The 14,758-nt window shown below is 35.5% G+C and overlaps 1 protein-coding gene across 4 annotated transcripts; it reads left to right on the forward strand.

The window, feature by feature from the left end:
- Positions 1-1,047: 1,047 nt before the first annotated feature.
- LOC148861172 (putative pectinesterase 53) lies at positions 1,048-12,418 on the forward strand. Of its 4 annotated transcripts, none has more exons than XM_088941406.1 (6): positions 1,048-1,744; positions 2,190-2,379; positions 2,951-3,154; positions 3,289-3,524; positions 4,779-6,737; positions 12,203-12,418. In XM_088941406.1, the coding sequence occupies exons 1-5, from the start codon at positions 1,368-1,370 to the stop codon at positions 4,948-4,950; spliced, it is 1,179 nt and encodes a 392-aa protein (XP_088797532.1). In that variant the 5' UTR covers positions 1,048-1,367; the 3' UTR covers positions 4,951-6,737; positions 12,203-12,418. The 4 variants fall into 4 exon arrangements, with proteins under 4 accessions (XP_088797532.1, XP_088797531.1, XP_088797534.1 ...); XM_088941405.1 differs by having other exon boundaries at positions 1,167-1,744; positions 6,219-6,737; XM_088941408.1 differs by having other exon boundaries at positions 1,167-1,744; positions 6,673-6,737.
- Positions 12,419-14,758: the final 2,340 nt, after the last annotated feature.

The following is a 14,758-nucleotide window of genomic DNA, read 5'->3' on the forward strand; positions in this document are numbered from 1 at the left end:
CAGTTGCTCCTTCCTTGGGTATTTTGCCCATCGGGCCAAAAGATCGGCTGGATGAGCATGGAACAATACATATACTTTGAATTTTAGGAGTTTGGCTTCAATCAGGGCAAAGCCCATTCAAGCAGCCTTTAGTCTTTTACTGCCTTACATTGAGAATATCTCCGTACTTATGTGCTTTATTTCATAAGGGAGATATTCTCAATGTAAGATTGCAAAAGACTGTTAGAACGGTGTGAACACAGGTTTGCCCTAATGAAAGTCTATCTGGAATGTTAGATATGTAGTTATGTACATACAAACGATAAAGGATTCATTCTAATGGCGTTTGGATTTTCTGCCCACTATTCTATTCTCTAGATACACTTACTCGCCTTGAATTGCAATCACATATCGCCACCATCTTGTATTGTAAGATGTTCCCACTACTACAAGGGCTGTGAGATGGGTGTGATGACGAATTTTGTGAGGAATAAATCCAACTCTGATCTCTCAGGCTGACGTGGGGGCTTATTATTGATTGAATAGCCTCTTACACAGCCATCAAATGCACAGTTAATCCGAATGGATGGATCTATAATTCATTCATCCATTGGTTCAAATATTCATTCGTTCTCTCTCTCTCACAGCGTAGTGGTGCTGTGATGTCAGCAAAGAAAGTATGTGCGCATGGTTGACATCACCTGTGTTTTGCATATTGATACAATACTTCATATGCCACGGAGCCCATCAACAATGGAAAGACAAAAAAACACAACAAGATAATGTATTACACTTGAAAGTTGAAACCATCAAAACAATAACCAGATGGAGGACAGCTAATTCTGCACTCTTATTTTTATTCATCTCTCTTTCCTTTGTCACTAACATTAACTATTTGTCGTCTATATCAGCCATTCAACCATGAACCACCAAATATAATTGCTCCCATAAATCACTGAACCGAATGAGGGGATGTCTCTTGTGCCCCCATGCCATGCCCATGCATGTTACTTGTTTGGAGGATGTAAAACCATATATATATATATGAATCCATCTAATGGTCTGAGCATAGTAGGCCCATCTAATTCATTTTTCCCATGAATTGTTAATTAATTATGAATGGTGACTTAATTCGACATACCACAATGGCGTCCCATATTTAATTTAGGTGCCAGTACAAAGAAGATGTTACAGAGAAGAAATGGCAACCCAAAAGCACTGCCTTGGTGACTACTGACTAGAGGTTAGGTTTATGAATTTTATAATCAAATAACTGTCCAATGCTATTTTAATGGCTTATATATTTCCAATATTTAAGGCATCTTTGTGGTTGCATTCTTTTTCCACGAAGAACACTAGTTGGGTTTAATATAACCAGTAGTACTTTGATGGCTTGGAACAACGGCATCAATCTTCTTCTCTTGCTTCTGCTGCTTGCCCTCTGCACTCTCCCTTCTTTACAGTTGCAGATTCAAGAGAGGAAAGGTGATTTTGAGAAATGGTTATCATGGAATGTGAGGGACCATCAGAAGAAGACCACTCTTGGAGCAGAGGCCACCAGTAGTACTGGTCGACGAGGAGCACGGCCGGTCGCTGACCTCAAGGGTTTGGATACGAAGCTGAAGAAGGCCGAGTTGAATAAAGTGAGAGTGAGAGTTAGTCAAGATGGGACTGGTGATTACTCTAGCATCCAGGAAGCTGTTGATGACATCCCATTAAAGAACACCAGAAGAGTCATCTTGGAAATAAACCCAGGTGTTTATAGGTACGTGTAGATAGAATTGTTTTCGGACTGTGCTCTTCAATAATCATCATCTTGGGATTATTGGTTTTTGGCAAGTTTAGATAATACTTCAAAGTTCAAACTATGGTTCTCTAGTTAATTAAATAGTTAATGAATTTTCAATTTCATTGGTGGGTTGAGATTTGAGAAAGTAAATAAAAAATTCATCATCATCATCCATTGATGACATTGGGCATATTTTCAGATGACTTATTTAAACCCATCAAAAGAAACAGTCACTACATTATATATATATATATACAAAAATTGCTTTTGGCTGTAAACTATTTAATTAGATTTTAGATGGGTATGCATGAATTGTAGTGTTCTTTAGTTAGAGCTTTCTTTTAATTAGAATCTTTAAATAATTAATAGGGTGAGAAGGACTGAGGAGGGACATAGTAAATAACTTGTTCATGTTGTCTAGGGAGAAGATTTTGATCCCCAGGTCACAACCTTTTATTACATTTCTGGGGGATTCAGCCAATCCACCAACCATAACCGGGAATGACACGGCTTCAGGAACTGGAAGAGATGGCAAACCCTTGAAGACCTTTCAGAGTGCGACAGTGGGCGTCAATGCCGATTATTTTGTAGCTATCAATATAATGTTTGAGGTATCCTACCAGACCTTTCTTCAACTCTAATTTCTTTAATTAGCACGTTTATTGGCATGATTTGGTCCAATCAGATCCAATCTAATACGAGTCCAATACAGATGGACCAGGTCCAATCCACTCTGATCGATGAATATTCTGGACCATTTTAATTTCGACTGGTTCTAACTCAAACCTGATCCATTTGACACTTGTATTCTTATCTTTTATCAATGGATCAGATATTGGTTCAATTGGACCCAATTCAATATAAATCCATTATGAATGGATCAGATTCAATCTAATAAATACTTTGGACCATTAAGTATGAGTAGCTGGTTCAATTTACTCAAAACCAGTCGATTGACACCTCTAATTCCATACTCATTTCAGACATTCCAAGAGCCCAACCAAATGTGTTGTTTGCTCATAATCATAATTCATAAGTCACCAGAATTCATGGGTCCATCTACATAAAAATCTATGCACATTCTAATTAATGCTGATAAATGGACTTACCCTATTATTTATAACTTTGTTTCCACTAATGTTTCCAAAATTTTGGCTTCCTACTTTTGTGTTTGCATTGTAGAATACGGCTCCACATGATATTGGATCAACCGGAGAACAAGCCGTAGCCCTTCGCATCTCCGGCAATAAAGCTGCATTCCATAATTGCAGTTTCTATGGAAGTCAGGACACTCTGTATGATCACAAAGGCCTTCACTACTTCAACAACTGCTTCATACAAGGCTCTGTAGACTTCATCTTCGGATATGGGAGATCCTTATACGAGGTCTGTATTTTTAGTCAATATTTTTCTGATGATACTGGAGATAGCAGTCTCTGTAGAGTGTAGAGTTTCGAATTTATGATTTAATTAGTTTTTGGACTTGGTTCTCACACTTTGAACATTGTGTGTATGTGCAGAATTGCTATTTGAACTCTATATCAAAAAAGGTGGCATCTCTGACCGCCCAAAAGAGAACAAACACCTCCTTGTCTAGTGGCTTTTCATTCAAAGATAGCGTTGTCACAGGGAGTGGCCTAGTGTATCTGGGAAGAGCATGGGGCGATCGTTCCAGGGTTATCTTCTCTTATACATACATGGACAAAGTTGTTTTGCCTCAAGGATGGAGCGACTGGGGCGATCAGAAGCGAGAGTCGTAAGTCCACACATCATTACTTGCTTGCTTTTTCTACGCATTCTTTATCAAAATAGGGGAGAGTACAAGGAAAATATTAAAGGTATCCGCCGATTGATGGCCCATTATTTGCTCAGTTGGTCATATCTGCGTAGTGAATGGCTGCAATGCATCTCCACCACCACTAATCCTAGTAAATGTGTCAGTGTATGGGGGCCAAAGATGCATTACAGGTACCAAAAAGAAAACATAGAAAGATCCAAAAGGGTTTCTGTGTTGAGAGGAGAATATTTTTTCTTTGTTGGGGTTTAGCCGCATCTGTATTTTATAACTGGTGGCAAGGTTTCAACATGGAACCATTTTTGCCACCCGTTTCCAGGTCAAAAGGTCCAAATCCAACTGTCTAGTTCAATTGGACGGTCTGTTTTGATTTAAAAAAATAATTAAAATAAAAAGACCAAAAAAATCATTACTTGGGCCAAAATGTCGACGGTTCAATTGTCTGAATCAGTGGATCGCTAACTAAGTCAATAGTTTTTAGCCCAAGAATAATTTTAGGGTGAAAACCATGAAATGGAATGTTGCCTGGACAGTTTCTGAGTCAATTTGTTCAACTGTTTGGTCCGATCCGGTTTTCACAACCATGCCGGTGGTTGTGTTTGGGGCTGATTAACTTTTTAACTATCAGTTTTCTCCATCCCCGACATCGGGTACCCGGCTTCCTCGACCCTGATGAAGATTGGCTTAATGGAAAAGGAGGCGGGATTGATAGTGCTACTCGATTGGGGACGGGGATGGGGAGTGAATTTCCCGCCCCAACCCTATATTAAATATTTACATACATAATAGTTATTTATGATATTAATTATACTATATATCATAATAGATCAAAAACTGAATCAACCCTAAAATCAATAGCGACCCAATTGATTTGGGTCTGATGGATCCAACCCGACCCATAGCCCTATCAAGCCCTAATGGATTTATGCATGACATCACCATGTATTCGTCGAGCTGAACCGAGTAAATAGATGGTGTCCCAACTCTCGAGGTTAATGTTTATTTTATTTTTGATAATAAAAGTAATGGGGCTACACAAGATGGGGATAATACGTCCCCACAAATCACTATAACAAATAAATGCAAACGGCCAAGGCAATTTACAAAGATTCAGACATACACATTGCTATTATGAATTAATTGTTGAACTTGAACATGCTTTACATTCACACCTGCTGGATGCTCTCATGTGTCGAACTAAAAATTTCTCTACAGAAGTGTGTATTACGGAGAGTATAAGTGCAGCGGACCGGGTGCCAACTTGACTGGAAGAGTGCGTTGGGCCAGAACACTAACAGATAAGGAGGCAAATCCTTTTCTAGGGGCGTACTATGTGAATGGAAAGACTTGGCTCCTTAGCCCCCAAGAATTTTTGGGCTTTAATTAATTTCTGCTTTCAATCTATAAAATTTCCAGAAAAAAAAAAAAACAAACTTCTTTCGCTTAATCTTGATTTGATTCATGTATGGAATGGAACTCTTGCCCTAATTTAATAAATTGCAAAGAATTTCCTGCATTGATCCGGTTTGATTATTACAAGTTCTGATTCTGCGCTTTTGTTTCACATATTTATCTGTTGTGATCTTTAATTAATACAATTTCTTGATGATTCTTTCTAACTTACGCATCCAAGTTTTTAAAACTGACCCAGTGACTGAATCTGTCAGGGGTTCGATTACCATCGAACAGTCCAACCGTTCGACCTGAACCCGAATGATCAATTTATTTTGATAAAAGAAATAAAAAAATAAAAAATGGTTAAAACCGTTTAAACGATTAATCAACTGATTTAACGGTTTGCTAATCAAAATCAACGATTTTATGAAAAAAAGTAGTTTTAAGGAAGAACGAACCGATTTCCAATTTTTCTGGTCCGATCCGATTTTGAAAACCATGCTCCATACGTATTAAAATAACAAATAATGATACTTCCTGCGTATAAATTAGGAGCATCTAGTTAAGACATAAGGATTTCCAAGTTTGAAGCATGATGATCTTTTGTATTTTGTATGAGACAGTAGACTAGCTATGGTGAGAAAAACATTTTCAACTCCGCAATAAAAACTGTAAATTTTGGAAAAATCTATGGTGCAACAAAGGTATGATATCGAAAAAGCTTTGACCAATGGTATTCCGACCCAAACCCATAACCCCCTGCAATTATGGTGGAAGTGGGATCTGATCCCAAGCCTCTGTTACAAACAACCAGAAAACCTACCGACTGAGGGACCATCAATTGGTTCATATCCATGGGACCAATCAAGTTGAACTCAATTCTTCAACTTTACAATTTTGTTTTTTCCCTTTTTAAATTTCTACTAATCATGGGCTCTTTCCCTTTTAATTAGAATTCCAATTGTAGAATTGACTTCTTATATCTTGAAATTTTAGAGGAAAATTTACTTTTTCTAATGATACAACTTCAAACTATTTAGTTAAAATATTACAACAAATTTTGGTTATAATGGCGTTTTATAAATCATCTATAGTGGTGCATCTTGAAAAATGCCACCATTTTCTTGTTTTAATCGAAAATTTTTAAATTGCCGCTACATTATATCTTATACGCGTATTTGCAATAAATGATAGTAAAAAAAATGCGTTTAAACGCCACCATACATATGATTTATTTGTTGCCATTTAATATGGATTTAGGGAAAACAAACCAAATGGGCGCATCGATTTCCCGCTCATGTTCTCTGTGTCTGATTTCCTTCCTCCCCCAACTGGTTCTCTTCACATTCATCTCCCTGGCATCTCCGTGCATTTCCTCTTTGCATCGCCTTCCCGCTCATGCAAGACTCTAACATCAGAAGTGCTCGTGAAAGAATCCGAAAGCTGCTGACCCTAGAAGAATTGATTGTGGAAGAACTCTGCGCCAAAAGCTGCCGACCCTTGAACCAGCGTGTTCACATTTCTGTTTTCATCACTCTATACCTCTGTCTACGTCTATTTTCTGAGGCCATTTGTTCGATTTTGCCTTAGAAATCTTATTTGGTTCATCTGAACCATTATTTCCCTCATCAGGCTTCTTAGTTTCTCCAAGATTTAGTAGGTATTTTTAATCTTCATTATTTTTATTCGTTCTAACTTCACCTTGTCATTGCAGTTGAGCCATTTCTTCTCGGAATGAAGAGTGAAACCACGGGTCATTTCAAACTTCAATTATAGCTGGTTAGTTTTGATTCCTACCTTCCCTGTTATTTTTCCTATAATAGAAGTTGTATGCATGCGGTTATTTTTCTTAGTATTGTGAAGGGAAAATAAGCACACCTTCAATATTTCAATTTTGAAACATCCCCTATATGTATGTGGCCATTTTTCTTAGTATTGATCCATGCAATATTTCATTTTTGATACATATATTGTTTCTTGAAGAACCACACCTTCAATTCAGACAAATAGAATCGTTGGGTTTAGACGTAACAGCTTTTTTTGTTTTTTTTTTTTTTGGTTTTCTGTATGGGCTATACCTCCTTAACCTGGTTTTTTTAATTAAACTATCTTGTTTAGATGTAGGAGATATGGGTTCTTGTTAATATAGAAGTGACAAGAACAGAGAAAACCAGACATCCATCACAGAAATAGACATGGCATTTGTTTCCTGAGCAAACCCATGTATTAACCTTAAGTTTATCAAGTTCATGAACAAGATTTTCTATTCTTATAGAAACGACTGATTTGCACTTTCTTGGGTTATGATATTTTCTTATCAACAGTTTCTAATTTACCTTCCTTTTTGTAATTGGGTAGTCCGTAGTCAGACTTGGCTAGTGAGAGATTTAGCCAATTTATTAGTTTTAGGGAGCCATATAAGCTTTAACTTTGTGCTCTTAACAGAACCTTCAAGTTTAGTCCTCTCAAACATCAAATTTTCTGGGTAGTTTTATTTCTGTTAAACCTCAGCAGTTAGCCTTCTCCCTGTTGTTATCATGTTGTTTCTTTTGGGTTTATCCATGTCATTGCAAGTTCAGTTATGATGCTTCTTAAGCTCATGGATCACAGAAGAACAAAAATGAAAAGGCTATAAATTATTAAGAATTTCAAATATGGTCTACTTGTTTCATGTGTAATCTAATTTACAGATTTAAGTTGAAGCCAAGAAGGTGCTTGAGGAAAGTGAAACTTTTAGTGCCACACTTCTTGATGTAGAGATAACAGTTCTAAGAAGATAAAAGAAAATATAAATGTTTGACATGTTTATTTCCTAGAGCATTAGAAAGCATTCATTGGTTTGTCATGTTGGTTTGAAAATTGTTTAGTGGATCCAAATTGGATAAAATTGGTTTATAGGTATCTTGTAAGCTTAAGTCAATTCTTTATAATCAATACTCCAAATTTAAATGCTTTAGGAACGCTTTCATACATGAATCATTTGGAGCATCCACTCTGGCGGCTCTGCTCTTTCTGACCTGTGGATCAAAAGTTCAAACTTCAATAGAGGGAGCATCCACTCTGGCGGGACTGCTCAGAATTCTTCCACACCAAACTTACCTTTAGCAGCTAAGGCATGTGCTGCACTAACAGAACCACGACTTACACTAATCACCTCAACTATCACTCCTAAAATGGCATACAGATCATGCAACAAAGGCCAAACAACAGGATCATAATAAAAAAACCTATGAGAGATAGTTTTTACAACATTAGTTGAGTTACAAAAAATGGTTACTGATTGTAAACCAAGTCTTCTAATTGAAAGAACACATTCAAGCACAGCTGTAACTTCTACATATATAGCTGAAACGACTTTACAGGGACCACACTTTGCAAAAACGAAATCACCCTTGTCATTTGCTAACCAAAAACCATAACAGCTGTCTTTAACATGACACTCTTGTATTTGGCTTGCTAGATATTTATATACCAGAGATTTTGAGTATGTAGTGTGATAAATATGATAATATTTTTTAGTATAAACCCTCTAGGGGTCTGAAGGTATATGCTGAAGATGAGCTAAGAGTATTGGTGGAGGATGATTTGGCGGATCGTACCGCATCAAGTGTTATTGCTATAATGATTAGAAATAATTACCCTAATTTTCTAGTGCTAAGGGTATCATATTTTGGCTTTGTTCTTCTCAACAAATTCAGTTTTTTTGTTCTATTAAAAGTATAACAGAGGAGAGGTTTTTATACATTTGGTGGAATGTTTTTGACATTTGAAGAATCTATATATGAAACCATAAAAGTGACAAAATTAGTACTTTTTTTTTATTAATGATAAGCATTTTAGAAATGAAGAATAAAGGGATAGAAGCTTTTATGTGACTATGTAACTTGACAAAGCTTTTACAGTTAACAAAGGGTTTGATTATTTAGAAAGTTAGGAATAGATAAATCGGTAGGTTATTGATGGGTACATCTTAGGTAACTCGTGTGCATATGGAGTCGGAGAAATGATTAGAGAGAGGTGAAATAGGAAACATTTTGACTAGCTTCTTAGGGCCTGTTGGCAATGGAAACTCTTTGGTAGCAAAACTACTAGATTTACTATGAAAACTAAAAGTTAGCTGTACGTGAAATTGGCTAAATCTACAAGGGGGACTATCAAGTTGTATGTTTTATAAAGAATCATAGGTTCAAGTGTCATAAATTTATTAGCAAAGTTTGAGGTTAGAAAAGGATAATATTTTAGTCATTTGAAAGTATCAATGGGGGTTAAGCTTATTTGGACCACTCTTATGCTGAGACAAAGGATAATAGGGAGATTCATAAATAGGAGCCCACAAAGAGAAATAAATGGACACAATCCATCTTCCAAATACAGTTCACATAGGTGAAATGCCCACAAAGAGCAATTTTTGTAACTTGTTTTTTGCTTGAAAAAAACATACAAGGACACAGGTGCTTTCAAGAACAGATATCCTATTTGGGGGCCTTTCCCTTCTTGAATTAAAGCTTCACTCATTTGTCTAGCACAAGTCAAGAATTTACATCTTTCTCTTAATACATCACAAGAAATATGAGCTTCAATTTCATTATATGGTGATGGGTCATTAGAAATCAAACCAAAGAGCAACCAAAACCCAAGTTTGTTTATTGTTCTTCTATGGCAAATTATTCCGGCTGCCATCAAGCCCTCATGTTTCCTAATTGCAGCATTGTAACAATAATTTCTTGGCAATCAACTTCAGAGGGTAGCTGAAAGCCCTTTTAACAATGTCTGCCCCAACTTTTTGCTCATCATCATCAGGAGTGTCCTTTACAAAATCAACCTTTGCTGCAAGCCTTAACAGGGTGCACCTACCACCAACTACAATGCCTTCCTCAACAGCTGCCTTTGTTGCATTAAGAGCATCTTCTACTATTAATTCTTTTTCTTTTAATTCAATTTCTATTTGTGCCTCAACTTGAATGACAACACCACCACCTGAGAGTTTCACAATTCTCTCCTAAACTTTTCTTTCTCGTAGTCTTGCTCTGCAGCCTCAATTAGGTTCCGAATTTGAGCAACTCACTTATTTACTGCTTCCTGTGTACTACCATCACCAACAAAAGATCAAAAACCCACACTAATGACCTCCTTTGAAATACCTTCAAAGCACCCAATTATTCTCCTTTTCTCAAATAGAAGAGTGAGTTCATCTTTACTTCAAAGTGTTCATGAAAGCTTTGAGTGAAAATGTCTTGCTAATTATTATTCTCTATAATTATCAGCATACACTTGTTAGCATTTAGAAAAAAAGGCAAGAACTGAATTCAACAAAAAATACATTAGAAAGATTTGCATTCAAATGATTATTCCATGCTTTTGCATCAATACAAATGAAAACAGACCTGGGTACTCAAGCCTTGGACCCGCTAACCTTTCATGAAAGCTTCCATTAAGGATGGGTAGTAACTGTTGATAGCAAAGATCTTTGATACTTTTGACCCAAATGTTGTACATGAAACTGTAACGAGATTAGTGTTTGGAAATTTGTGCTTCTTGGGTTAGTGTTGGGAGCCCATGTAAAACTTAACAAATTATTAACCCATCCTAACCCAAATTTCACCCCTTTATAGGCACCCTTCTAGAAGTCAACTTTATCATATATGAGCATTCTTCTAGTTTAGGCTACTTCATTGTGTTTCTATGTGTTTATCCTATTAAACATTTGTAGTGGAACCGATCATGGGGCAGTGATCTTTACTTGTGGATTTAAACACTACAGTAATCAGTAATTTCAATTAACACACTATGACAGTAAAGAATGTCTAAAATCCCAAGATCATACAAACTTGGGGCAGTAATCTTTACTTGTGGATTTAATTAATTAGAGCTAAGAAGTAGTTAAGTGATATGTGAAGCTAAAAAGGCAAAAAAAAAAAAATAGCTAGGTTTATTAGCAAGGATGTTTGTTTATTGGTTCTAGGTTTATTACAGTTCTTTGTTATCTATCGATTGAATTATTTGAAGCTCTAGTAGAATGTATACAGACCTGAACCTATAATAGATTTCACCCATTTTGATTGATAGCCATTCGAAGTGTCCATTTGACTGCCCATTTTACTTGATAAACAAACCAAAAATCTAAAATGAATTTGATTGTAGTGCTACTAATTCTTTTCTTCGATTTAATGAGCTTGGGTAGTTCATACCTAAACATAACTTGAGATTTCATAAATTGACTTAAACATACCATGAGTTTTTAAGGTGGACATAAATATACCCTATGGCCATTAAAGACTCTTTTACCCTTTATTATTTTTCAAATTTTCAAAAACAAAACCATAAAGATAAAACAAATCTTTCTTATCATGTTTAACTTATGTAATGTAGGAAGAATTAATTAAGAGGATCCCTAACCCACCTCCCCATCTTCATTGTTTTCTCCTTCCTGAAAATCCTTGCTAACACCTCAATCTAACAGACAATTTTTCTTAAAATCCTAGTTCCAGCTTCTGGAACTATCTCCCAATCTCCCTCTATATGATCAGTATTCTCTTACTTCTTTTAGGTATTCCTATTGGCATTGTTTACTAATGTTTTCATCTTCCAATGTCATAATTGATATTCTAATTTCCCCACCTTGATATTATTGGCATCAAGTGTTGCTAAGTTATTTTGTACGAAGAAGCCCAATTGAACCATGCAGACAATGAAATGCCCAACTTGAACTTCGAAGCACCAATCAAAGGGCATAATAAGGTTTTTGAAACAATAAAGAGATCACTTAAGTCCACTTAAAAAAAACTTAGGGTATGTTTAAGTTCAGTGGGGTCACCCCACAAGGTATACTTAACTCCACTTAGAAAACTTTTGGTATTTTTAAGTTAATTTCTGAAATCTCAGGGTATGTTTAAGTTTTTTACCCAATAATTAATTGGCAGGTGACCTTCTATCTTTTCTTTGGGAAAAGGATTCTTGGTCCTGCATTGGGAGTTTTCAAACCTTGATTCTTGTCATGTATTGTAGGTTTTCGTTTGCTTTTCCCTAAAGAACATGGGAGACCTTGTGGAGGAACCTTTTTAAGTTGTTTGTGTATTATACAAATGAAGCCTCACCATAAACACCAAGAAAGGATTTACTTTTTATATTCTTTAGATAATTCCTATGTTTTCATATTGAATAATTCAATAGGTCCTAATATAGAAATTTTTTGTAACCTTTGAACTAAGTACGTATTCTAATTTTTTCTTTGCATTTTTTTGTAGGTTGATATTACATACTACACAAGGAGCATTAGTGATCAACCAATGGATGAAGACTTTTGATTAATATTTTGATATGTTTTTTGAAGTTTCATATGTATTATAACAATTTATTTAACACTATAATGTACATTTTTTTGTGTAAACATTCTTTTAAAATATAAATGTATGAAAATCTATTTGAAATGAATATTTATTTTGTTGAATTTTATTTTAAAATCACAGGTTTTTAATGATTCTAATAGTGAATATGATAGCTGATCGAATGAATTTCAATTATCTATTGCGACAGTTATAAACACCATTAAGGTTCAATCAAACAAATCTATTACGGCGGTTATACTGGTTCAATCAAATAGATCTATAGCGACAGTTACAAATGCCACTACAGGTTCACTAAAATAGATCTATTGCGGCGTTTATAAATGCCACTATAGGTCCAATTAATCATTACTATCATGGCATTTATAAAATGCCACTATAGATGTTATATTTATAGCGACATTTATATATGTCATAAAAGACATGTAAATTAATTTTTTTTAACTGATAGTGGCATATCTATATGTCGCTATTGACGGATTAAACGCTACTATAGGGTTATTTGTAGTGGCATTTCTCTAAATGCCGCTATACCCTATACCAACGTAGTTTTTAGCAGCATAAGATTATATGCAACAAATACGCCGCCATAAATATATAGCAACATATAAATTGATATATAACGGCATAAAAAATTGTCATTATAGGCATTTTTTGTTGTAGGGAGACTTTTTGCATTTGCTTGCAAGGCAAGCCAACGCGTCCTTAGCTAACTAACGAATTGGAGAGAGCTCACTTTCCACTCTAATAACTCTATCTAGAAAATATTAGAGAAAAGAAAAGGGGTTTTGAGAAGAAGGTTTTAAGAAGAAAAAGAAGATTTACAAGGGTTGAAATGAAGAAGGCAAATTCGTTTTTAGCATCTCTTCTTGCCTCTTTGTTGTGCTTCCACTCTTAGTGAGAGATTTCTTGTTTGCTATCCATTTTAATGATGTTTTCTGTTATTAGAATCCAAGAGCTTTCTTGATGTTCATCATCTAGTTGTAACTAGATAGAAAAACATTGTATTTCATTACTATTGCTGATAGTGGATGATTTGAATTTCGGTCCCATAATTTTTTACTTTCACATTGAGGGTTTTCCACGTAAATCTTGGTGTCTACTATTGTTGCTTGCTTTATGTTTGGTTATTTGTTTCATTACTGCATGCATGACATTTGTGGTTTAAGATCTCTTTAATTTGCACAAGGAAAATATAGGGATTATTCCTATCAAACTAGTATCAAAGCACTTGGTTCTTGTCTAAATCATGGAAGGAAGTTCAATTAGAATGATTTCATTAAATGGAAGAAACCAGTCTTTCCAGAAACCAAAAATGTAGGATTTGTTGCTCTCTAGAAATTTATATGCACCTATGAGAGGTGATAATGATAAGCTGAAAAATATGTCCAATGAGGATTGGAAACTCCTTGACTTCAAAGAGTTGCTTTTATTAGACAATGGTTGGTTGATAGTGTCTATTATCTTGTAGCAATTGAAACCTCAACTACTCCATTTTGGAACAAGTTGGAAGAATTGTATGAGAAAAAAACCATCGGTAATTAGAAAGCTTGTAAACTTGAAGTACAAGGAAGGTGCTTCCATCATCGAACACTTAAATCAAATGCAAGATATTGTAAATCAATTAACTACAATGAAGACGGTGTTGGATGATGAGCTTCAAGCTCTATTATTACTTAGTTCATTATCGAAAAGTTGGGAAACACTTGTGGTATCTCTCAGTAATTCTGTACCCGATGGAATAGTAACAGCAAGCATGGTAGGAAGCAGTTTGCTCAATAAAGAAATTAATTAGAAGAAAATTAATGAACCCAAAACCAGATGCTCTCCTTACAGAAAGATGTGATAGAAGTCAAAGTAGAGGTCCACATATTTGTGACGAGTCTAGAGGCAAGTCCAAGTCAAGGAAAGGCGTTACATGCAAGAAACAAGGCCATTACAAGAATGAGTGTCGGAAACCCAAGAGAAACAACAAAAAAGATAAAAAAGAAAGTGAAAGAAATGAAGAAAAGGACACCACTGCAGTTACAAGTGAAGATATTATTGTTTTCACAAGTTGTGAAGAGTTGTGCATTAGTTTAGCATGTCATGACACAAATTTGATTGGTGATACGAGTGCTTCCTATTATGCTACTCTTCACAAGGAATATTTTTTCTCTTACAGTATAGGTGATTTTAGTGTTGTAAGAATGAGAAACAGTGAAAGTTCCAAAATTGTGGGGATGGGTGACATTTATCTTGAGATTGACATAGGTTGCAAATTAGTTCTCAACGATGTCAAACATGTTCCAGATCTATACTTGAATCTGATTTCAATTGAGAAGTTAGATGAAGAAGCCTTTAATAATTAAGGGCCCATTTGGCACGTCCTTTTGGGAAGATCTTCTAGTAGCTCTAACATGCAAAAGATGGATTGAGCTTTTGCATGAAGATCTGAGCAGCCTAAAGCACGTTTAG

This window comes from Nelumbo lutea, chromosome 4, assembly GCF_056320005.1.
Source record: "Nelumbo lutea isolate HS-2025 chromosome 4, American lotus-T2T, whole genome shotgun sequence".
NCBI classification, from domain to species: Eukaryota; Viridiplantae; Streptophyta; class Magnoliopsida; order Proteales; family Nelumbonaceae; genus Nelumbo; species Nelumbo lutea.